At 41.2% G+C, this 24,451-nt stretch overlaps 1 protein-coding gene across 1 annotated transcript; it reads left to right on the top strand.

The window, feature by feature from the left end:
* Positions 1–6,974: 6,974 nt before the first annotated feature.
* Positions 6,975–19,283, top strand: LOC117446072 (caM kinase-like vesicle-associated protein). Its single transcript, XM_071203258.1, has 7 exons — positions 6,975–7,052; positions 11,722–11,842; positions 11,941–12,016; positions 13,612–13,748; positions 13,872–13,950; positions 15,514–15,601; positions 16,515–19,283. The coding sequence occupies exons 1-7, from the start codon at positions 6,975–6,977 to the stop codon at positions 16,893–16,895; spliced, it is 960 nt and encodes a 319-aa protein (XP_071059359.1). The 3' UTR covers positions 16,896–19,283.
* Positions 19,284–24,451: the final 5,168 nt, after the last annotated feature.

The raw sequence follows: 24,451 nt of genomic DNA, 5'->3' as shown, positions 1-24,451 counted from the left end.
CCCCCCACTGCGAATCCCCACCCCTTCCTATGTGACCTTTGCAGTCCCCACCACTGTACATTAGCTGCTAGCATGGTGACACTGACTCTGCTTCTCCCTCACTCGCAGCATTAGTATCATCTCATGGAGGCTGTGTGCTACCTTTCCCCGAGTGCCGCTTTCTTTTTACACTTATTGTGTCTTTTTTTCAATGACCCCCTCCGGTATTTTACGTCAGATTAAATTAAACACGTCTATCTCCCCACACATGAGTTTTAGGGGCAGAAACCGATTTGCCGTCAAGCTGCGTCTTACAGCTAAAGTCTTCTTTCTTATTCCTCTCTTAAGAGATAAGAGAATATAGGAAAGGCATAATTGTGCTGAACACGGCTTTGATTCCTTTTTAATGAGCCGACTTGGGAAACTTCTCTGCGCCAGTCTTGCAATTACAGTATTTGTTCTTAGAATCAGTAGAAAAGTTTTGCTTCGGAAATGTTGACCTTGTACCGGTGATACTCAGTAAGTGCTGGTCCTCTCGCATGGAGGAGATCACATATTCCTGTCACAGGGGGAATATGGTAATCTTTCCTATCTGTTATTGTCCACACCAACCAGTTATTGTGCGTCAGACAATGCTGGGATTGGTGACTGGGAGTTATTATGCCCGGTATTGTATTTTGAACTAGGCAGCTTCTCACATAAGCACACACGAAAACACTATGTTCCTTTGCTTACTTCCTGCTCAGGAAAGAACCTCATAGCTGTACGTGTAAAGATTCTGTATATAGAGACCTTTGTAGAAGTAGCCAAAACAGCATGCATTCTCACTTCTTTGCCGTTTCATTTCACATTTACAGCCACTTGGTGGTTTAAAGATGCTCCGCCGCCAAATGTACCGCAGGCCAGAGCACCCACGCCTTTTGCCACAAGCCGTGCCGAGGCTACTTTAAAAAGCACACTATATATTATGTTGTCTGTCACCACTGTTCATTTAGCACCCCCTGTTGTCAATGTTAGTAGAATGAAACTGAAAAGTCTTCATTACATAGCAGTTCTATGCTTCCAAATTCATTTGTAGCTTTTCCTTTTTTAGAAACGTCACGACATCGTTCTTCATCACGCGACTAAAAATGTATTTTCCTTTGCTAGATCTCAGTTTACTTGTATGTACTTTGTATTTGATTGTGTCCTTTGTGATTAGACACTGACTAACGGCGCCACACATGTCTTAATATGTGGTTTGTATCTGTAAAGCAAAGTGCGCATTGAATGACCACATGCAGCTTTTAAGGGAAAACATGCATCATTTTAGATTTGTGGTAACTTAAGGGTCAACTCACCATCTTTGCAGACCTGTATTGTACTGAAATAATTATGAATCATATGTTTCACATTTCTGAACAGTTTTTTGAAATGCCATATCTTTATTGCTTTTTTGTTTAGCTCTTTCATTCATGTCTGTTGCATAGATGTTTCTCCTTATACTTGATTAACAGTAATAACACTATTTCCTTTCTTGTCGCTGGTCCCCTCGAGTATAAATAATGAGCTACAGAAAAGGAGTTCTCTGTAATCACTCTAGAGGAAATTGAGCAATATTCGAATGGCTGCAGAAAACTGTGATTCCTGGTGTCCTTTCGATACAGTCCATGTCCCTGTAAGTACAAGTCTATAGTCCTTTGCCGGCTGTCAGGCCCATCATGGCCGCCTAACTAACGCATGTCTGCTGCTGTCAGATAAGTGGTGGTTCAGTGTGTGTGTCAGCGCGAGAGACTAATGTGGGGACTCACACACTGAACCATGGGGTTTTCATTCCCTGGTCACAAAAAGACAGCTGTAAAAAAGGTCAACAAATTAAATATGTTTCGGGCTCGTGCACGGCCACTGTCTTAATGCACCCAATCTGTTGTTGACTGTAAACACCTGTGAAGTTATATTAAAATGTGCATTTCTTATAAAAATGAAGATATTTATAATCCGTAGAATCTAAGGTTTGGCTCTGTTCAGCGCAGAGACTTTTATTTATGCTATCTCTTTAATTTGCTCTATAGATTGGTAGAAATGCCAATAATTCAGATTATATCGCTACATTATGTCTTACATTGTTGACGATAAATATTTAGATTTTAACGAGAGACAAAATATCTGATTTGTATGTGAATAAATTATATCATGTCGTCCGTTCTCTTTGTTTAGATGGCAAATAAATACTGTTTGAATACTGTAACACAGTTTAAAGCAATGCTTTCTTTTCTCACTGTATTTATTAAAAACCATGTTTGTCCATTTCGCCACGCACTTACAGGTGTATTTGTAGATGTGATGTTTGCCAGGACCGGCGGTCACCTGCAGGTCCTGTCCTGCATCTGTGAGCTCTGTGCCGTACTCATTGTACTGAGTTGATGACTTTGATGCTAATAAAATTCTAATTCATCTGTTTACTCATCTGTTTACTCACCTCTTATCCTCATCATGTATCTTCTAGATCAGTGTTTCTCAAACTTTTTCATACCAAGGACCACTTAACCAATACAAAAACACTCGCGGACCACCTAACTCCACAAATATAAAAAAACACATCGTTTTTCTAGAACAGATTACAAATCGCCTGAAAATGGTACAAACAAGTGGCAACATGTGTGATGAAGGTGTTGCGCTGGGCTATATCATGCAATCAAAAGTGAAACTTAACCTCGCTCCATTGCGGAGATATTCCCGCGAGGGTGCGGAAAACTTAATATATTTATTTATTAAAAATATGAAATGTTACCATATACTCACGGACCACTAGGGGCGCTCACGGACCACCAATGGTCCGTGGACCACACTTTGAGAAGCACTGTTCGAGATAGACAGGCAGTGAGCTGAAGGTGAATAGAATCGATGACAAATAAAAGAAAGCTGAATTATTACCATTTCTTTCAATCTTAGTTCAAGTAATTGGGATCATATCAATCATATTTTATTCATATGTTTTACAACATTTCGCTTGTGGAGGACATCAGCTCAATCTTTCCCACAACCACTGCATTGAGTTGGTACAAATAAAATACATTTTCTTATATATTCTTTCTCATTTGATGAGTTTTGGAAACTAAAATAATTTTCTATTGCTGGATTATGGAAAATGGGTCACAATGAGTTCCAACTTTCCCCTACAAAGTACATGGGTTGAAATGTACATAATGAAAGGCGTGAAGTAAACCTTTAAATGTTAAGATAATATAACACTGAAAACTAAACAACATACTTTAAGGGAGCAGGAACAATACATATTTATAGATGGGATCACTTATGCACCCAATTAAAAAGATGGAAGACGTCCGCACCGCGATGTGTGTTACATCTCTTTACAGTACATTAAGACTTAAACGAACGGCATGCATGGAAATGTAGGCCTCGGTGTCATGTCCCCCACAGAGGACAAAAAAGGAGAGCCATGTCTCATGCGACTGCTGAAGATCTGCAGGATTATGAGAATGTGGGAAACAGCCTGCGTCATTACACTCATTTCCCTCTAACCCGGAGAGAGCATCTGTGTTACACACTCTCAATTAGCACCAAGCTTAGCAGCCTTCCTGGTGGGGCGTGAACTCGTGTTCGGAAAATCCCAGCAGTGCCATTTGGTGACACTTTCCGAGATACTCCAATTGCATGTTGTTGGAATTATAATGCAGAGAGATCACTTTCTAGGCCCCCTGGGGTTTCAATAGGCTTCCTCTCTGGAGTGCTTCTCTTTTTCAAGCCCATTGTACAAAGGTATGCAGCCATCCATACACTCATCGGGGCTCAGGGGGATCCTTACGCCGGCTCTGTGTAGTTGGATGACTTCATTAAGACTGGTAGGGTGGGAGAAGTGTTTCCTGTCTCTCTCAACAGGCAATCAAAGGATGAAAGACTACTGATCAGATTCTGTCCTTGGAGGAAAGGAAAGTTTACTGAATATTACCTTTTCTTGGCAAAACCACATGTAGAGTACATACTAACTGAACTAAGTAGCAAAGATAGTTACTGCACATAGATACAAGAGCTGCATAGGGTGTTACCTACACAGATACTTTGGTACAAAGTCGTCGGTAAAATACGCAAACATGAGTCATGACAGTCAGAACAGCAGGAGCTAACGTTACCCTGAGGACTCAAAACTAATATACCGTACTTTTTGGACTAAAGCCGACTTTTTTCCCCATTTTCTTTGTACAGCTAACGGCCACTAGGGAACCTCCTAAATCTATGGATTTTACAGGTAAAATTAACCACCTTAACTCTATGGGCTCTATGACCGGTCCGCGCCCGCCACCTTTAAGCGGCGGGCTCCAGCAGGAAAAGCTGGAGGCCGGAAAAGAGTGAGACAGGTAGCGCGCCAAAGTAAAAGTGGAACCGAGAGACAGAACGAGAGCAAGACAGACGGACTATTTAGCTGCTGCGGCTCATATGCAGGTGCGCTTTATAGTCCGAAAAGTACGGTAGTCTTGTTGCTCCAGGGACGATAACATATGTTGTTGGGATGACACGCCATCGACGCATCACTTTCTCCCCCCCAATATTGCTACCTAGTGAACAACAAAACCTAGTAAGTTAGTTTACGTTATCCGTTTTGTTGTAGCTAGGTGAAGAATGGTATTTGCAGTACAAATTCACGATGTAATCAAATATAGTTAATAAAGTTATGGTGAGAAAGTATTAATCACATGATGACTACAGTTTGTGCAGGAGATGTTTTCATAGCAATATATAATAGATAGCAATATGAGCTGTTAAACTTCCCAACAAAAACAATTAACAAAATAAAGTTTGACATAAAGTGTGGATGTTAAAGTAGGATTTGCTGATGATGATAGTTTCTTTAACAACTTTATTTTTAGTTTATCACAAATACAGTATGTCCAACATTTATGACAACAAGTTGAAAACGCCCCAGATCCCACCCCCTCCCCCTCCAGGTGGTATTCCCCAGTGAATAGACAAACGACAAAAAAAACGAATGGTCATAGAAATAAAATATAAAATATAAAAAATATATAAATACAAGTAAAATAAATGAAAAATAAAAATAAGGAATAGACCAAATTAAACACATACAACAAAAATGACGATAATAGACAGTATACGAGTAGATAATCAGATATAAGACATCACACACATAACCCAAAAAAGCCTTTCAGTTTATGCTATTCTTATTGCCAGCCTTCTAAACCCTTAGTCTGACAAGGTACGTCACAACTTCCATCCCAAAGTTGCTGCTGATAGTTTCTGACCATGGTTTTGAAGTGGTATCCAGAATCCTGAATTGATGTTACAGTGCATTGTTAACATGAAGTGCAATCGATACAGAAGTACTCAGCAGCAAGAAAGAATGACTCTACTTACACACCTCACTCAGGTCTACGTGTTTCCATGCTCTCCTATCGATGTTTCCGTCTCATCGGTTACTCTATCAGGCATGGGATGCAAACTAATGACCATTTTCCAAGAGAATAACTATGGTTGTGATAGATGGAGGAGGTACGGTGCATTGCTTTATCGGCAAGTACAGGTTTAAAAGGCATCGATCAACAGCCTCCCTAATCAGTTTACTGCTTCAGCTTGCCACTGAGCTCCTGCAGAAATAACATACTAATACAATTGCAGTTTCTTTATCAATTAACAGAACTTAAAACAGAGCTCTGCCAGTATCAAACCATGTCAACATCTAAAACAGGGGTGTCAAACTCAAGGCCCGGGGGCCAAATCCGGCCCGCGACTTCATTTCATGTGGCCCCACAAGAGCTTGCAAATAATATAATATGTTTGTTATACGGTTACATGCCGATTTACAGAAGCACGTTGCCCTTAAACTACATGTCCCACAATGCATCTCAAATTTGACTTTTTTTCTTCTAAATATGCCTTTTTTCTCAGAATTAACTTTTTTTCAAAATGTTACTTTCTTTTTCAAAATGTCACTTTTTTTTTAATTGTGCTTTTCTTTTAAAATCATTTTGTGACATGCGCACTGAAGAGACTTGCCATTATTTGCCCTAGACTTCTGCTTTTAGACGTAGTTAATTATGAAGTTATTACCCTATCCGATAATAATCCAATGCAGAGGCAATGATGTAATATAATACATTATTTTAAATATATTAAATATTTATTTTTATATAGTCTTAAAGTTACACCCGGCCCTTTGAGTGCAACCATAATGCCAATGTGGCCCGTGATGAAATTGAGTTTGACACCCCTGATCTAAAAGCTTCAATAGCTAAATCAACATACAGTGATTTGGTGGATGTTTAATGCAGTTTTGTTATGTCCATTTTAGAATGAATGAATTTACTGAAGTCAAATATACAGGTATCTCTTCCGGCACAAACTGTTTCCCTTCCCTGTGTATTGTTCAGCAAACATGTTTTGACATTACAGTTTGAACTACCAGTTTTCAAACGCTTTTTTTTGTATGCTTAGTACAAATCTGTGCTGTTGTATTTACTGTAAAGTGTCTCGACTGTAGGCTATTTTTATTATATGTACAGCACTTTGGCTCGACCAAAAATCGTTTATAAATGTGCTTTATAAATAAAACTTGATTTGATTAGTAGATTTATTTTCTCAAGGCTTTCTATTCCATATGAACAGAATGGCAGACACTGTTAAACCCTGCCATCTGCTGGTTGACTACATGCAATGCAGCTTTTACTACGACTGCTGTTGTGATTGCATTGAAGCAACAGAGAGCAGTGTTGCTCCCTATTGGCTCTGCTCTCCTTTAGATGGCTCCAGTAGTGACTCCACACTGCCTGAGAAAGTCTGGCAATATGAGAACTAGAAGTTCATTAGTACCAAAAGAAGGGTGCGATGGCCTCAAATAAAACACCCAGTCACTTTAAAAGCTAAACCCTGCAACCCAGTTTGTGAGAGATCCCTGGTCGGGGCATTAAGTTGATGTCAGCTCATCATGTCCTCAATGGACCGAGCTTAGTATTGAACAGCTGCCAAGTCTGTAGGTCAGAAGGATGCCCGGGAACCAGTTTCACACGACATGCCAAACCTTGCCTCTCACTTTCCAACGTCTGAGTCTCTCCAACAAAGCAGTAAGTGTCCGAGAGACGAAGCAGATAACCACAGAATGTCTTGACTGCCTCTGAGCCACCGAGCCCCAGATCGTTCACGACGATAACGGCCGAGCCGGGTTACACGTCTGAAAAGTCAATTGAATGATGTTAGCGATGCTGTTGCTTGGCATTATGTCATGTGATACGCCTCTGAGGAGACAATACATGAATGGTGCACAGAAAGGTCTGATCAGATTGGGTTGGGTTGACCTTTGTTGTGGGTAGTTTTGAATTTCCAAAAAGTAGATCAGTCTCTTGGTTTCAAGCCAGTGTCTGATTCAGAGGCGGAGGTGGTTGGATTTGAAGTGATTGGTGTGTCTTATTCAGGACCGTCGGACTTTCACCCCGACTCTGCGTCCTTCGTAGGGATCAGATAAGAGAAGGGAACAGAGCTCTGTCTATGGGGCCGAATTAAAAGGGGACAAAAGAGTTCTCGAAAGCCCAGATGTCATCTGATGCCTGGAATGCCCTGTGATGGTTTCCCGAACCATCTGACCTCTTTCCGTCTTGTCCTGAAACAAACCCACGGCAGCATAAAAAGGCGCCTTGAGACGTGTTTTCACAATAAGTCATCGCTGCTAAATTGAGCAGATGAAGTGGATAACCTTTGGACGCATTACACAAAGAGCATAATCTCCAAACAAGAATCTAGACCTACATGATGTACACTTCATTCGTGAAGACACTGTCGAACACAAGAAAGGAACAAATGTCATCTGCACTGTGCTCGGCTTGTATTCACAATGTATGCAAGTGGAAACAAATATGTAACATGTTTTGCATCGTTGCTTCTTCTATTGTTGCATAACAGAGACACTAACACAAACACAGCAGGTGTACCATGACACATAGGTGGTTTTGAAATGATTGAGAAATAAGAAAATCCAGATTTTAATATCGGAAATGTAGGCTGGCTTTACACCCACGGGTGTAGAAACAATGCCCGACTGTTTTGGACGTAATAGAGTGCCACAGTGATTATAATAATCATTTTCTAATCGTAAATCTTAGATTTACGATTAGAAAATTATAAAAGTAGGGAGATTATCCGACTGAACAAAACGTGATCCGTCTCTTAAAGGTGGGGTAGGTAAGTTTCAGAAACTGGCTCGAGTGCACTAAAATTACACAGCCGAAAAGAATCCGCCCCTTCCTTCAGACTTCCTTACAGAGCACCTCCTCCAACACACATGAACGCGCACATGACGTCAGCAGACTGGTGAAAGTGGCCGCCTGTTGCTGGCGAGTCATTGAAGTACTGCTGCAATGCACGCCCAATGAGGGCACGCCCAATGAGGGCACGAGATACATTTGTGCGTGCACGAGATGGAAGGCTGACAGACAGGGCGGCAATCTAAACGGATTGGTTGTACTTTTTACAGTACTACGGCTTCCACAGATGACATTTTTTTATGGATTTTTTGTCAAAGCACTTCAGATATTCATTGCTATCGGGATGTTAAGAGCATTCCATGGAATATAACAAAACGTGTATCTCGAGCCGGTTTCTGAAACTTACCTACCCCACCTTTAAATGTGTGTCAACCACAGACCTTATTTCGAGCTATTTTCCAAAAATCCTATGGAGAAATTGCATTGCTTTTTGACGAAGGAACCCATGAGCAGCTTACTTCCGGGTTTTAGGACGCGTCACTGTGGCACTCTATATGGTCGGTGCATGTTTACATTAGCATCGCTAGCACTCAGAGCTAACCTGTACTGGATAGAGCATGTGTGTGAAGAAGCAGGAAATAAAAAGGAAAAAGGAACTCACCATACTGCATAAATCCCCAAATCAGCACTTTTGAAACAGGAAGTGAAATAGAGGGATATGAGGCATGGCTAGAATGGGTGATCTGTTTGGTATTTTAACACTTCATAGACATGTTCTTTATATATTTTTATATATCTGAGACCTATGCTATTGCCTAAAAATAGCATGATAGGTCCACTTTAAGCTGCCATATGCTTCAAGAAACTGCTTGTTATATAAACTGAAAGCGTCTGAACCCCCTCCCACTACACCATTCCCAAATCATAACTGTGTCAAAGTATTTTGTATTATTCAAAAACAGACAATTTAAGCATTCACACTTCACATAGTTATTGGCCAGGTGTCTGCAGGATGTGAAACACTCTCCAAAACATTATTTATATATATCAATTTTCACATATTTACTTCACAACTACTATAACCGCAAAAACATTTCAATCTGATACAGACATTTGAGTATGGGTGGCATATTAATTTGCTTACCTAACTGCAACAATGACCAACACAGTATGGCATATGCCTATCTGTACAAGTGATTGCCCCATGGCAGGCATTGACTGTAACTATTTGGTACATTTATCAACACATTTCCCTTCAGAAGTTCAATAGCACTGTGATATTAGAGTCTATCGGTGTCTTACAAATGTATTATTTCTTAAATATGTTGATTTGAATATAGGTGCTCAAGAGTTCACATGAATAAAATGTGTTTAGGTTTGAATAAAACCACGGCAGTTACGACACATCATCAAGTAGGGACAAACAGGTTTCGCCACTGTTAGCCACATTCCCTAAAATGCTAAGACATTGCATTAATCAGTTTCCAAGTGATGTGGGAGAAAACCCTGCACCAAAGCGAGTGGTAAGAAAATATGATACTGAATACAATGAATACCGAATCATAACAGGCAGTGATGGGTGAAGCAGAATATGCCATAACACAAAGTAAAGGGGTCCTTTGAACGTTTTTAACGACCAGAAAGACTAACAAAATATAGATAAATGCCTTAAACCCTAGATAAACGGCTGACCTGAGGTTATCTTCATACATTCTTGTACTCCATGTAACCCCATCCATGGCTTTTCATGCCACTTTGTTCCTGACCTAGATATTTGTAGGCGGATGTGAGTCACTCTGGGTCTGACCAGGGCTCGACTCCACCATCAAGGCTTTTATGTGGTGCAGAGACCCTGATGGGCTGGACCGAAGAACACTTCTCTGACCCGATAACAGCCCTTTCCCCTTGTGTGCTCTGAGCCAGACTTGCCTTCATGTACTTCAAGCACATATTATTGTAATTCATTATGGGTTGGAAACAATACTGCCGAGTAAGCAATCTTCATAGCTGTCCTAAAATGTTTCAGACACGTGACTTTTACTCGAGTACAACATGTCATTTTCTGCCACTAGCGTGCACTCCATTGAAACAACAACAAAAGATAGAGTTAGGTTGGGTAGTGGCTCATTAGAGTTTGCTAATGCAGTCAGCTTCTCTCTAGTAGGATTACTTCCTTAATCATTATTTAGGAGGTTTTCTACCAGGAAAAGAACTAAATAAAGCAATCTGTCAAAACGCAGACCATACATTTTTTTGTGTAGGAATAAACAGCAGAAAGAAAACATGACCAAAGCAGACAATACAGATGTACAAAGTAATTCTCAAATTGGCATAGGTTTTAAGATTATTCAATTTGGATGATCTTGATATAGAAAAAGTATTTATTAATTAGTCTACACACAAAGGGCTTACACTTACAGTATTAGTCCAATGAATAATATAATAATGTATTATGTTTGTACTTCTATTTCAACTGTTTGTGAATTAACTACATTTTACATAACACATAGCTTGTAGAATATACATTTAAACATATATTTTGTTGTAATAAAAAAAAGAAGACCACTAAATTGTTATACTGGAAATTATTGAAAGGATCATGGGGGGTTCTTTGAATACTGCTCATGTTGTAAGGTGTCTCTGCCTGAAAATGTTTTGAGGACCTCTTGTAGAAACGATAGAAACTCCACAGCAGCCTCAGACTGTACACACACAACGCTTCGTTGCCTAGCAACATTGACGTTCCTCTCTGAAGAGATTTATCACAGTGTGTTGTTGTTGTTGTTGTTGTTGTACTCACCTGTCTGAACCGTAGTCTGAGTCCTCAGCACCGCCAAATCCTCCATAATCTGCTGCTCCATGGTTCAACTCCTCTGCTTTTGCTGCCACATTACATTCCGGAAATGTTTGACACGTGTGTCGAGTTTAATGGTTCTTATTATACATCCATGGTTTAATGAGGCTTTGCAGTCAGAAACAACACCTATCAGTTCCTCAGATCCACCATGATTACACCTTAGTTGTGTAGTTATGGCAATAAACCTTTGAATCTTGAAATTAATCTGCGTTAGCATTTAGCATGTTAGCCAGACCCAGAATGCACCTGTCAAGTGTGTTTGATTTGAATCAATACAGCTGTCCTGTTGTCCAAGAATTTCATCTTTTAATCTCTTTTTACCCCAAAATGCTTAAAAGTGATCAAAATTGAAGGCAAAAGTTCAATGAGACTTTCCACCTCATAACCTCTTGAATGACCCTCTGAGGCTGTACGTTTAAACCATCCATGCATTTTGTAATGGCTTTACAATACAATTGGTTGAGGCATTTAGCTTCAGTCCAATCGTAATACAATCCCAAATTTAAAGTGAACACATCCCATTTCATTTATTTTAATCTGCACCGAATAATTAAACTCTCAGAGAATTATCGAGAAACTGAATTCCCACCTCCGAATTGTCACCAGATCAAAACCATGAAAATAAAAGAGCTTGAATATCACATACAGCATTGACATTGAAATGTGCTTTTTCGGTAGCTGGAGAACTTGGTGTACTTCAATCGCCTGAAGCACTCTAAAATAGTCATCAGTGACTTCCATCTTGCCAAGCTGGAGAACGGACTCATCAAAGACCCCTGCGGGACACCAGAGTACCTGGGTGAGAATGGAAACACACCAAGTATCAAATACCAGTTTGTGGATAATGGGATCTGATGATGGGGCTTTCAGAGATGTAAAAGATGTACTCTCATGCAGCTCCAGAAGTGGTCGGCAGACAGCGGTATGGCCAACCTGTGGACTGCTGGGCAACAGGCGTCATCATGTACATACTGTGAGTTGTGACATCAAACCTAAAGAACATCTACACCTCATTTAAAAAGCCAACCAAATTCAGATTGGTTGACCCTAACCCCAACTGCATTCGAAATTACAAATCAAGGTACATCCATATTCTCCAAGATTACAGTCTCAGTTTTCAGAATAAGAAAACCTTTATTCGTCCCAGAGAGGGGACATTTACATTTGTTACAGCAGAAAAGAGCAAAAGACAGCTTAATGTTTGCATCAAAAAGAATTACACAATTTACAAAATACACAGCCAGTAACCGTTCTGAATATGTACTGTAGCAGCCATATTGCACAGTTATTCACGGAATACATATATATTGCACATGATTGGTATTTAACAACAAGGAATACAGTAGAAGAAATAGAAGAAATAGTTACCATTGTAAATTGAATTGGTTACACCAGGGGTTTTGAAAGTGTGGGACGGTGAGCCTCCCCTCAGAGAACATAAGAACAGCCGCGCCCCCCTTCCCAATTAATATTGCTGTTACATTACAAGTTACTTGTTAGACGCTTTTATCCAAAGCGACTTACACACTCAATACTGTGGGTAATCCCCACAGGAGCAATTTGGGGTGAAGCGTCTCAGGGACACAACGACATGCCGACTGCAGTGGGGTTTGAACCTGTGCTCCCCTGATCCGAACACCAACGCACAACCCACTGCACCACACAACTGCACCGATTTGATTGGCTGAGTAGCGTCATCCTAAACATTAAACAATCACTTTTTTAAACCTTTTTATCTTTATGTTTTTTTTTTTTTTTTAACATTTTCAACATCGTGGATAAATCCTTATATGCAACACACTGAACGTCAACTTTGCCTCCTTATTACACTCACCCCTACTTTAGTGGGAACAATGAGTCTGCGTCTTGGATGCGCACAGGCGGGTGATGCGGGGATGCAATGTAGACAGGAATAGATCGTCCTCTGGCTGAAGCCTTGACCGGTACTTGCTTTTGATCAAAGTAAGTATTATTACAATTAAAATAAAGGGCGGTGCCGGTCGTCGTCTCCAGAACACACAGATGGCCAGTCCGCCCTGCCAGGACCGGTCCATGAAAATCCTAGATTCAAATAATCGTGGTCATACTTCCTCCATTTTCTGCAAGACGCTGTCTCCTCTCACACTTTAGGTAACTTCACTAAAAATCGATCCATGTTTCCGCTCGCATAAAGTTAACTAGCTAGATTTGATTGTTTCTCGTAATTTTTTTCTCACGCTGCGCCTCCCTGAAGCTCTCTGGCGCCCCCCCCGGGGAGGCGCGCCTCACACTTTGAAAACCGCTGGCTTACACTAAGACAACAAAAGTACTTAGTTTCTAAAAGACCATGGGTTCGCAAAAAATCTTTTGACTTTTGGTTTGAATCAGGTCTGCATTGGTAGATTAGAACTACTTTTGTTATGCTTCAAAATACGCAATCCAGAAAAAGAATACAATGAATAACCCGAATGAAAAGTATTAGAGAACATGCAGTTTCAATGACTAGGAGTGCAACATGTTCATGTAATATAACATACTGTTACAGGCCTTGTTTATATTTAGTATGTTTCTGCTTTTCTCTCTGCCAAGACTGTCAGGCAACCCTCCTTTCTACGATGAAACTGACGACGATGATTTTGAAAACCACGACAAGAACCTGTTCCGAAAGATCCTGGCCGGCGATTATGAGTTCGACTCTCCGTACTGGGATGAAATCTCAGATTCAGGTGCTTTTAGGACAAAGTTAACACCGTAAAGAAACACAAAGCCAGCTCTTTAAAAATCCAAATACTGTCCTCAAGGAAAACAATCCCTTTTTGTTGAGTTGTTCTGTGTTTTCTCTCCGACAGCTAAAAGTCTGGTTGCTCGTTTGATGGAAGTGGATCAAGACCAGAGACTGACAGCCCAGGAGGCTATAAACCATGAATGGTAGGCACAAGAGCTTTGATGTATTGTGCAGACCATTTAAACCCAAGCAGTTTCATCACACTGTTATGTGATCAGAACAGCTGAAAAGACAGACTTTCCTTCTTGTTTCATGTGTCTCTTACAATAACATAAAGAATTACTTCACCCTGAAAAAGGTTTATCACTAACGAGAACAGCATTGATTAAGCTGCAAGTTACCACCGAAACGATATTGATGTTTTACTCAACAATAAACCAAAGCAGTAAGTCTCTAAATATAGAGATGTCTGGAAAATCTGAATCAAATATTGGAGGGATAAGCAAAAAGTTAAGCACAGAGACTCATGTTTCCCAGGCAATGTACTCGACTGATGTTGGTGATCCAATGACTCCAATGACTGCAGACCCATTAGATCTGGTACATAAATTCACGTTTGCCAATAGGGGCATTAGTAATCAAATTAAATGATGTTAAAAGAAAGATCCCTCTACCTTTTACCTAGCGCCATCATCAGGGCAGAAGTTCACTTGTGTCCACTACTTTGATTTATGACAGAATATCCAATATGACATTCCTATAACACAAAGTGTCATAACCCTAACACATTGCTACATCTCGATACTGATTGGCAGGTCAGGACAATGTCATTTTCTCATAGCCTTCTATAGAATCAGACTTGCAACCGATAGAATCACCCCTTCTGGCCATTACAAATAATGCAGGTTTAAGGCCCATCCACATTGGCTTCACTTTTCAGACATGGAGACTAAATCCACTTATTTTATACACTACTCTATGATTTATGGCCACCTGAGAAATGTGAGCCCAGTATTCATCTCTTTTGGCTCAGTCTTTGGACCATACCAACTCCTGAGGGAAATATTCGTCTCTTTAGCGGCTTAACGCTCCACTCGGTTCACCAGCTAGAACTGCCTGTCAGCAGTTTGCAGCTGACAGGTGGTGTACCGTGGGTTTGTAGAGCGTTTAATATCCGGCAGTGGCTCAGTCAGTAGGGGCTTGGACTGTGAGCCGTAGGGTTGCCGGTTCTAAATATGGAGTGTGGACTGCTACTCGGAGAGGTCCCAGTTCACCTCCTGCCCTGCCGTGGTGCCCTTGAGCAAGGCACCGGACACCCCCCTTCACTTTGGCTGAAAACAGCTGCCTATCGATGGCACTGGCTATAAAGCTCTGTTAACCCGAGGGAGTCTGAGGATTCAACTGATCATTCTCTGTCGGCAGATCATTTCAAGCAAGCCCGTTTCCCTTCGTCACAGTGTCTTCACATTTGCATGATATATTATGGTATTGTAAAGTTTTGGTAGTCACTAAACCAAGTATTATTGGGTTAAAATGCTTGCATGAAATACTTTCATCACTTAGACGTGTCTGACAGAGGCAGTTCCAGCTAAGTATAAACTGTGGAAACCAATCGATTCGTAACAAGAACAAAGACAAGGAGAAAATGTCTCAGCTGGAATAATCCTTAAAAGGTTAAAAAGTCAACAAAAAACAAATGGAGTAATACTGTGCTGCAGCCAGGGGCATCTAAGGATGTAAAGTAAAGGTGTGCTTGCTCCCAACAGGATCTCTGGCGGTGCGGCTTCAGATAAGAACATCAAGGAAAACGTGTGTGCCCAAATAGAGAAGAACTTTGCCAGGGCTAAATGGAAGGTAAGTCGCTGCTCCATTGGCGTTTCATCAGGAAAACCGTCAGAGCTTTTTGAATTGTTTCTATCTTTGCCATTTTTTCTATCTAACTATTTGGGCGAATATGAGCACCAATCAGGAGGTTCAAGTACGACGTTAAAAGTCACACACTCAGGCAGCACCGTGCAGGGTCTGCTCGGCCAATCTGCTCAAACAGGCTTTTTGGTTTTTGTCATGATAGTTTTCATCAGAAAGACACTGCAATTTCTATCATGACGTCACGAAATACTAGACATCAAAGGGCTTGGAGTTGCAGCAGAAAGATCAGTAAAAGAAGCTCGATGCCACGTTTTGTCACAAGGCTGCCACAAGTGACGCCATGTGCTCACTTCTCTTGTTTCAAAACAATTGAAAAGAGGCGCGTGTGCTCAGAAACACTTGATGATGTGGTCGTAACGGTACGTCCACACAGCGGCTTTGGAAAAAGCTTGCCGGCGGGCGTGTCTGAAGCTCGACCAATCACATGAATCTCCCGCCCCTGACACACAAGCAGCGGTTTGATTGGCTCGAGCTTCGACTGGCATATGATTTGATTGGCTGACGCTTCCACCGAAAGATTCAGAAGATTCAAAAGTTGAACATTGCTCAACTGTTGAATCCTGAGATGCCTGGAAATCTCCGCTTTGCTTCCCACAATGCAGTTCGGCGAAAAGTGAGGCAAAGTGACATCACCCCTTTCAAAGTGAATGGGCAGAGGCGTTGGAAGATTTTTTTTAACGCTGCCGTGTGGGTATACAAGAGCTGCTGTGCTCCATGCTGATTTTTCAGGTTACATAATAATAATCAATTTGATTTATAAGCGCACTTTTAATTTTCAAACAAGATGGTGAAAAACAAAACGTCACATATTTGAACGTGGTGTGTTCTCCCTCAACAGAAAGCAGTGCGTGTCACCACCATCATGAAGAGGCTGAGAGCACCTGAGCAGAGCGACTCGAGGGCCGCCAGCCCCTCTGCTGCCGCCCCTCCAGACACCGCCGCTGCTCCCCAACCTGCCAGCGACCCCTCTGCTGCTCCCCAACCTGCCAGCGACCCCTCTGCTGCTCCAGCCGCTGCAGCACCCCCCGAGGGAGCGACCGCCGTCATCACAGAGCTCCCTGCTGGGGCGGAGAGAAGCCAACCTGCGCCGGAGGAGGCCGCCTCAGACGGGGAGCCGCAGCAGCCGAGGCCGGCGCCGCAGGAGGCCGAGCCGACATCGCGCTGTAATGGAGAAGCTGCTCTCAACACAGCCACCGAGGGCGGGGACGAGCAGGGTTAGAGCCCCCCCCCCCCCCACTGCGAATCCCCACCCCTTCCTATGTGACCTTTGCAGTCCCCACCACTGTACATTAGCTGCTAGCATGGTGACACTGACTCTGCTTCTCCCTCACTCGCAGCATTAGTATCATCTCATGGAGGCTGTGTGCTACCTTTCCCCGAGTGCCGCTTTCTTTTTACACTTATTGTGTCTTTTTTTCAATGACCCCCTCCGGTATTTTACGTCAGATTAAATTAAACACGTCTATCTCCCCACACATGAGTTTTAGGGGCAGAAACCGATTTGCCGTCAAGCTGCGTCTTACAGCTAAAGTCTTCTTTCTTATTCCTCTCTTAAGAGATAAGAGAATATAGGAAAGGCATAATTGTGCTGAACACGGCTTTGATTCCTTTTTAATGAGCCGACTTGGGAAACTTCTCTGCGCCAGTCTTGCAATTACAGTATTTGTTCTTAGAATCAGTAGAAAAGTTTTGCTTCGGAAATGTTGACCTTGTACCGTGATACTCAGTAAGTGCTGGTCCTCTCGCATGGAGGAGATCACATATTCCTGTCACAGGGGGAATATGGTAATCTTTCCTATCTGTTATTGTCCACACCAACCAGTTATTGTGCGTCAGACAATGCTGGGATTGGTGACTGGGAGTTATTATGCCCGGTATTGTATTTTGAACTAGGCAGCTTCTCACATAAGCACACACGAAAACACTATGTTCCTTTGCTTACTTCCTGCTCAGGAAAGAACCTCATAGCTGTACGTGTAAAGATTCTGTATATAGAGACCTTGTGAAGTAGCCAAAACAGCATGCATTCTCACTTCTTTGCCGTTTCATTTCACATTTACAGCCACTTGGTGGTTAAAGATGCTCCGCCGCCAAATGTACCGCAGGCCAGAGCACCCACGCCTTTTGCCACAAGCCGTGCCGAGGCTACTTTAAAAAGCACACTATATATTATGTTGTCTGTCACCACTGTTCATTTAGCACCCCCTGTTGTCAATGTTAGTAGAATGAAACTGAAAAGTCTTCATTACATAGCAGTTCTATGCTTCCAAATTCATTTGTAGCTTTTCCTTTTTTAGAAACGTCACGACATCGTTCTTCATCACGCGACTAAAAATGTATTTTCCTTTGCTAGATCTCAGTTTACTTGTATGTACTTTGTATTTGATTGTGTCCTTTGTGATTAGACACTGACTAACGGCGCCACACATGTCTTAATATGTGGTTGTATCTGTAAAGCAAAGTGCGCATTGAATGACCACATGCAGCTTTTAAGGGAAAACATGCATCATTTTAGATTTGTGGTAACTTAAGGGTCAACTCACCATCTTTGCAGACCTGTATTGTACTGAAATAATTATGAATCATATGTTTCACATTTCTGAACAGTTTTTTGAAATGCCATATCTTTATTGCTTTTTTGTTTAGCTCTTTCATTCATGTCTGTTGCATAGATGTTTCTCCTTATACTTGATTAACAGTAATAACACTATTTCCTTTCTTGTCGCTGGTCCCCTCGAGTATAAATAATGAGCTACAGAAAAGGAGTTCTCTGTAATCACTCTAGAGGAAATTGAGCAATATTCGAATGGCTGCAGAAACTGTGATTCCTGGTGTCCTTTCGATACAGTCCATGTCCCTGTAAGTACAAGTCTATAGTCCTTTGCCGGCTGTCAGGCCCATCATGGCCGCCTAACTAACGCATGTCTGCTGCTGTCAGATAAGTGGTGGTTCAGTGTGTGTGTCAGCGCGAGACTAATGTGGGGACTCACACACTGAACCATGGGGTTTTCATTCCCTGGTCACAAAAAGACAGCTGTAAAAAAGGTCAACAAATTAAATATGTTTCGGGCTCGTGCACGGCCACTGTCTTAATGCACGCAATCTGTTGTTGACTGTAAACACCTGTGAAGTTATATTAAAATGTGCATTTCTTATAAAAATGAAGATATTTATAATCCGTAGAATCTAAGGTTTGACTCTGTTCAGCGCAGAGACTTTTATTTATGCTATCTCTTTAATTTGCTCTATAGATTGGTAGAAATGCCAATAATTCAGATTATATCGCTACATTATGTCTTACATTGTTGACGATAAATATTTAGATTTTAACGAGAGACAAAATATCTGATTTGTATGTGAATAAATTATATCATGTCGTCCGTTCTCTTTGTTTAGATGGCAAATAAATACTGTTTGAATACTGTAACACAGTTTAAAGCAATGCTTTCTTTTCTCACTGTATTTATTAAAAACCATGTTTGTCCATTTCGCCACGCACTTACAGGTGTATTTGTAGATGTGATGTTTGCCAGGACCAGCGGTCACCTGCAGGTCCTGTCCTGCATCTGTGAGCTCTGTGCCGTACTCATTGTACCGAGTTGATGACTTTGATGCTAATAAAATTCTAATTCATCTGTTTACTCATCTGTTTACTCACCTCTTATCCTCATCATGTATCTTCTAGATCAGTGTTTCTCAAACTTTTTCATACCAAGGACCACTTAACCAATACAAAAACACTCGCGGACCACCTAACTCCACAAATATAAAAAAACACATCGTTTTTCTAGAACAGATTACAAATCGCCTGAAAATGGTACAAACAAGTGGCAACATGTGTGATGGAGGTGTTGCGCTGGGCTATATAATGCAATCAAAAGTGAAACTTAACCTCGCTCCATTGCGGAGATATTCCCGCGAGGGTGCGGAAAACTTAAATATATTTATTTATTAAAAATATGAAATGTTACCAATATACTCACGGACCACTAGGGGGCGCTCACGGACCACCAATGGTCCGCGGACCACACTTTGAGAAGCACTGTTCGAGATAGACAGGCAGTGAGCTGAAGGTGAATAGAATCGATGACAAATAAAAGAAAGCTGAATTATTACCATTTCTTTCAATCTTAGTTCAAGTAATTGGGATCATATCAATCATATTTTATTCATATGTTTTACAACATTCGCTTGTGGAGGACATCAGCTCAATCTTTCCCACAACCACTGCATTGAGTTGGTACAAATAAAATACATTTTCTTATATATTCTTTCTCATTTGATGAGTTTTGGAAACTAAAATAATTTTCTATTGCTGGATTATGGAAAATGGGTCACAATGAGTTCCAACTTTCCCCTACAAAGTACATGGGTTGAAATGTACATAATGAAAGGCGTGAAGTAAACCTTTAAATGTTAAGATAATATAACACTGAAAACTAAACAACATACTTTAAGGGAGCAGGAACAATACATATTTATAGATGGGATCACTTATGCACCCAATTAAAAAGATGGAAGACGTCCGCACCGCGATGTGTGTTACATCTCTTTACAGTACATTAAGACTTAAACGAACGGCATGCATGGAAATGTAGGCCTCGGTGTCATGTCCCCCACAGAGGACAAAAAAAGGAGAGCCATGTCTCATGCGACTGCTGAAGATCTGCAGGATTATGAGAATGTGGGAAACAGCCTGCGTCATTACACTCATTTCCCTCTAACCCGGAGGAGAGCATCTGTGTTACACACTCTCAATTAGCACAAGCTTAGCAGCCTTCCTGGTGGGGCGTGAACTCGTGTTCGGAAAATCCCAGCAGTGCCATTTGGTGACACTTTCCGAGATACTCCAATTGCATGTTGTTGGAATTATAATGCAGAGAGATCACTTTCTAGGCCCCCTGGGGTTTCAATAGGCTTCCTCTTGGAGTGCTTCTCTTTTTCAAGCCATTGTACAAAGGTATGCAGCCACATACACTCATCGGGGCTCAGGGGGATCCTTACGCCGGCTCTGTGTAGTTGGATGACTTCATTAAGACTGGTAGGGTGGGAGAAGTGTTTCCTGTCTCTCTCAACAGGCAATCAAAGGATGAAAGACTACTGATCAGATTCTGTCCTTGGAGGAAAGGAAAGTTTACTGAATATTACCTTTTCTTGGCAAAACCACATGTAGAGTACATACTAACTGAACTAAGTAGCAAAGATAGTTACTGCACATAGATACAAGAGCTGCATAGGGTGTTACCTACACAGATACTTTGGTACAAAGTCGTCGGTAAAATACGCAAACATGAGTCATGACAGTAAGAACAGCAGGAGGCTAACGTTACCCTGAGGACTCAAAACTAATATACCGTACTTTTTGGACTATAAGCCGCGACTTTTTTCCCCATTTTCTTTGTACAGCTAACGGCCACTAGGGAACCTCCTAAATCTATGGATTTTACAGGTAAAATTAACCACCTTAACTCTATGGGCTCTATGACCGGTCCGCGCCCGCCACCTTTAAGCGGCGGGCTCCAGCAGGAAAAGCTGGAGGCCGGAAAAGAGTGAGACAGGTAGCGCGCCAAAGTAAAAGTGGAACCGAGAGACAGAACGAGAGCAAGACAGACGGACTATTTAGCTGCTGCGGCTGATATGCAGGTGCGCTTTATAGTCCGAAAAGTACGGTAGTCTTGTTGCTCCAGGGACGATAACATATGTTGTTGGGATGACACGCCATCGACGCATCACTTTCTCCCCCCCAATATTGCTACCTAGTGAACAACAAAACCTAGTAAGTTAGTTTATGTTATCCGTTTGCTGTAAGCAGGTGAAGAATGGTATTTGCAGTACAAATTCACGATGTAATCAAATATAGTTAATAAAGTTATGGTGAGAAAAGTATTAATCACATGATGACTACAGTTTGTGCAGGAGATGTTTTCATAGCAATATATAATAGATAGAAATATGAGCTGTTAAACTTCCCAACAAAAACAATTAACAAAATAAAGTTTGACATAAAGTGTGGATGTTAAAGTAGGATTTGTTGCTGATGATAGTTTCTTTAACAACTTTATTTTTAGTTTATCACAAATACAGTATGTCCAACATTTATGACAACAAGTTGAAAACGCCCCAGATCCCACCCCCTCCCCCTCCAGGTGGTATTCCCCAGTGAATAGACAAACGACAAAAAAAACGAATGGTCATAGAAATAAAATATAAAATATAAAAAATATATAAATACAAGTAAAATAAATGAAAAATAAAAATAAGGAATAGACCAAATTAAACACATACAACAAAAATGACGATAATAGACAGTATACGAGTAGATAATCAGATATAAGACATCACACACATAACCCAAAAAAGCCTTTCAGTTTATGCTATTCTTATTGCCAGCCTTCTAAACCCTTAGTCTGACAAGGTACGTCACAACTTCCATCCCAAAGTTGCTGCTGATAGTTTTCTGACCATGGTTTTGAAGTGGTATCCAGAATCCTGAATTGATGTTACAGTGCATTGTTAACATGAAGTGCAATCGATACAGAAGTACTCAGCAGCAAGAAAGAATGACTCTACTTACACACCTCACTCAGGTCTACGTGTTTCCATGCTCTCCTATCGATGTTTCCGTCTCATCGGTTACTCTATCAGGCATGGGATGCAAACTAATGACCATTTTCCAAGAGAATAACTATGGTTGTGATAGATGGAGGAGGTACGGTGCATTGCTTTATCGGCAAGTACAGGTTTAAAAGGCATCGATCAACAGCCTCCCTAATCAGTTTACTGCTTCAGCTTGCCACTGAGCTCCTGCAGAAATAACATACTAATACAATTGCAGTTTCTTTATCAATTAACAGAACTTAAAACAGAGCTCTGCCAGTATCAAACCATGTCAACATCTAAAACAGGGGTGTCAAACTCAAGGCCCGGGGGCCAAATCCGGCCCGCGACTTCATTTCATGTGGCCCCACAAGAGCTTGCAAATAATATAATATGTTTGTTATACGGTTACATGCCGATTTACAGAAGCACGTTGCCCTTAAACTACATGTCCCACAATGCATCTCAAATTTGACTTTTTTTCTTCTAAATATGCCTTTTTTCTCAGAATTAACTTTTTTTCAAAATGTTACTTTCTTTTTCAAAATGTCACTTTTTTTTTAATTGTGCTTTTCTTTTAAAATCATTTTGTGACATGCGCACTGAAGAGACTTGCCATTATTTGCCCTAGACTTCTGCTTTTAGACGTAGTTAATTATGAAGTTATTACCCTATCCGATAATAATCCAATGCAGAGGCAATGATGTAATATAATACATTATTTTAAATATATTAAATATTTATTTTTATATAGTCTTAAAGTTACACCCGGCCCTTTGAGTGCAACCATAATGCCAATGTGGCCCGTGATGAAATTGAGTTTGACACCCCTGATCTAAAAGCTTCAATAGCTAAATCAACATACAGTGATTTGGTGGATGTTTAATGCAGTTTTGTTATGTCCATTTTAGAATGAATGAATTTACTGAAGTCAAATATACAGGTATCTCTTCCGGCACAAACTGTTTCCCTTCCCTGTGTATTGTTCAGCAAACATGTTTTGACATTACAGTTTGAACTACCAGTTTTCAAACGCTTTTTTTTGTATGCTTAGTACAAATCTGTGCTGTTGTATTTACTGTAAAGTGTCTCGACTGTAGGCTATTTTTATTATATGTACAGCACTTTGGCTCGACCAAAAATCGTTTATAAATGTGCTTTATAAATAAAACTTGATTTGATTAGTAGATTTATTTTCTCAAGGCTTTCTATTCCATATGAACAGAATGGCAGACACTGTTAAACCCTGCCATCTGCTGGTTGACTACATGCAATGCAGCTTTTACTACGACTGCTGTTGTGATTGCATTGAAGCAACAGAGAGCAGTGTTGCTCCCTATTGGCTCTGCTCTCCTTTAGATGGCTCCAGTAGTGACTCCACACTGCCTGAGAAAGTCTGGCAATATGAGAACTAGAAGTTCATTAGTACCAAAAGAAGGGTGCGATGGCCTCAAATAAAACACCCAGTCACTTTAAAAGCTAAACCCTGCAACCCAGTTTGTGAGAGATCCCTGGTCGGGGCATTAAGTTGATGTCAGCTCATCATGTCCTCAATGGACCGAGCTTAGTATTGAACAGCTGCCAAGTCTGTAGGTCAGAAGGATGCCCGGGAACCAGTTTCACACGACATGCCAAACCTTGCCTCTCACTTTCCAACGTCTGAGTCTCTCCAACAAAGCAGTAAGTGTCCGAGAGACGAAGCAGATAACCACAGAATGTCTTGACTGCCTCTGAGCCACCGAGCCCCAGATCGTTCACGACGATAACGGCCGAGCCGGGTTACACGTCTGAAAAGTCAATTGAATGATGTTAGCGATGCTGTTGCTTGGCATTATGTCATGTGATACGCCTCTGAGGAGACAATACATGAATGGTGCACAGAAAGGTCTGATCAGATTGGGTTGGGTTGACCTTTGTTGTGGGTAGTTTTGAATTTCCAAAAAGTAGATCAGTCTCTTGGTTTCAAGCCAGTGTCTGATTCAGAGGCGGAGGTGGTTGGATTTGAAGTGATTGGTGTGTCTTATTCAGGACCGTCGGACTTTCACCCCGACTCTGCGTCCTTCGTAGGGATCAGATAAGAGAAGGGAACAGAGCTCTGTCTATGGGGCCGAATTAAAAGGGGACAAAAGAGTTCTCGAAAGCCCAGATGTCATCTGATGCCTGGAATGCCCTGTGATG

Source organism: Pseudochaenichthys georgianus, chromosome 5 (genome assembly GCF_902827115.2).
Source record: "Pseudochaenichthys georgianus chromosome 5, fPseGeo1.2, whole genome shotgun sequence".
Lineage (NCBI taxonomy): Eukaryota > Metazoa > Chordata > Actinopteri > Perciformes > Channichthyidae > Pseudochaenichthys > Pseudochaenichthys georgianus.
This window is presented reverse-complemented; position numbering and strand designations above follow the sequence as displayed.

Excerpts from the sequence above, each read along its gene's own strand:
- LOC117446072 (XM_071203258.1), top strand. The coding sequence starts at position 6,975 with ATGCCCGGGAACCAGTTTCACACGACATGCCAAACCTTGCCTCTCACT. Across the intron at positions 12,017-13,611 it reads GGCGTCATCATGTACATACT|ACTGTCAGGCAACCCTCCTT; the intron begins GTGAGTTGTGAC and ends CTCTCTGCCAAG. Across the intron at positions 13,749-13,871 it reads GGATGAAATCTCAGATTCAG|CTAAAAGTCTGGTTGCTCGT; the intron begins GTGCTTTTAGGA and ends TCTCTCCGACAG.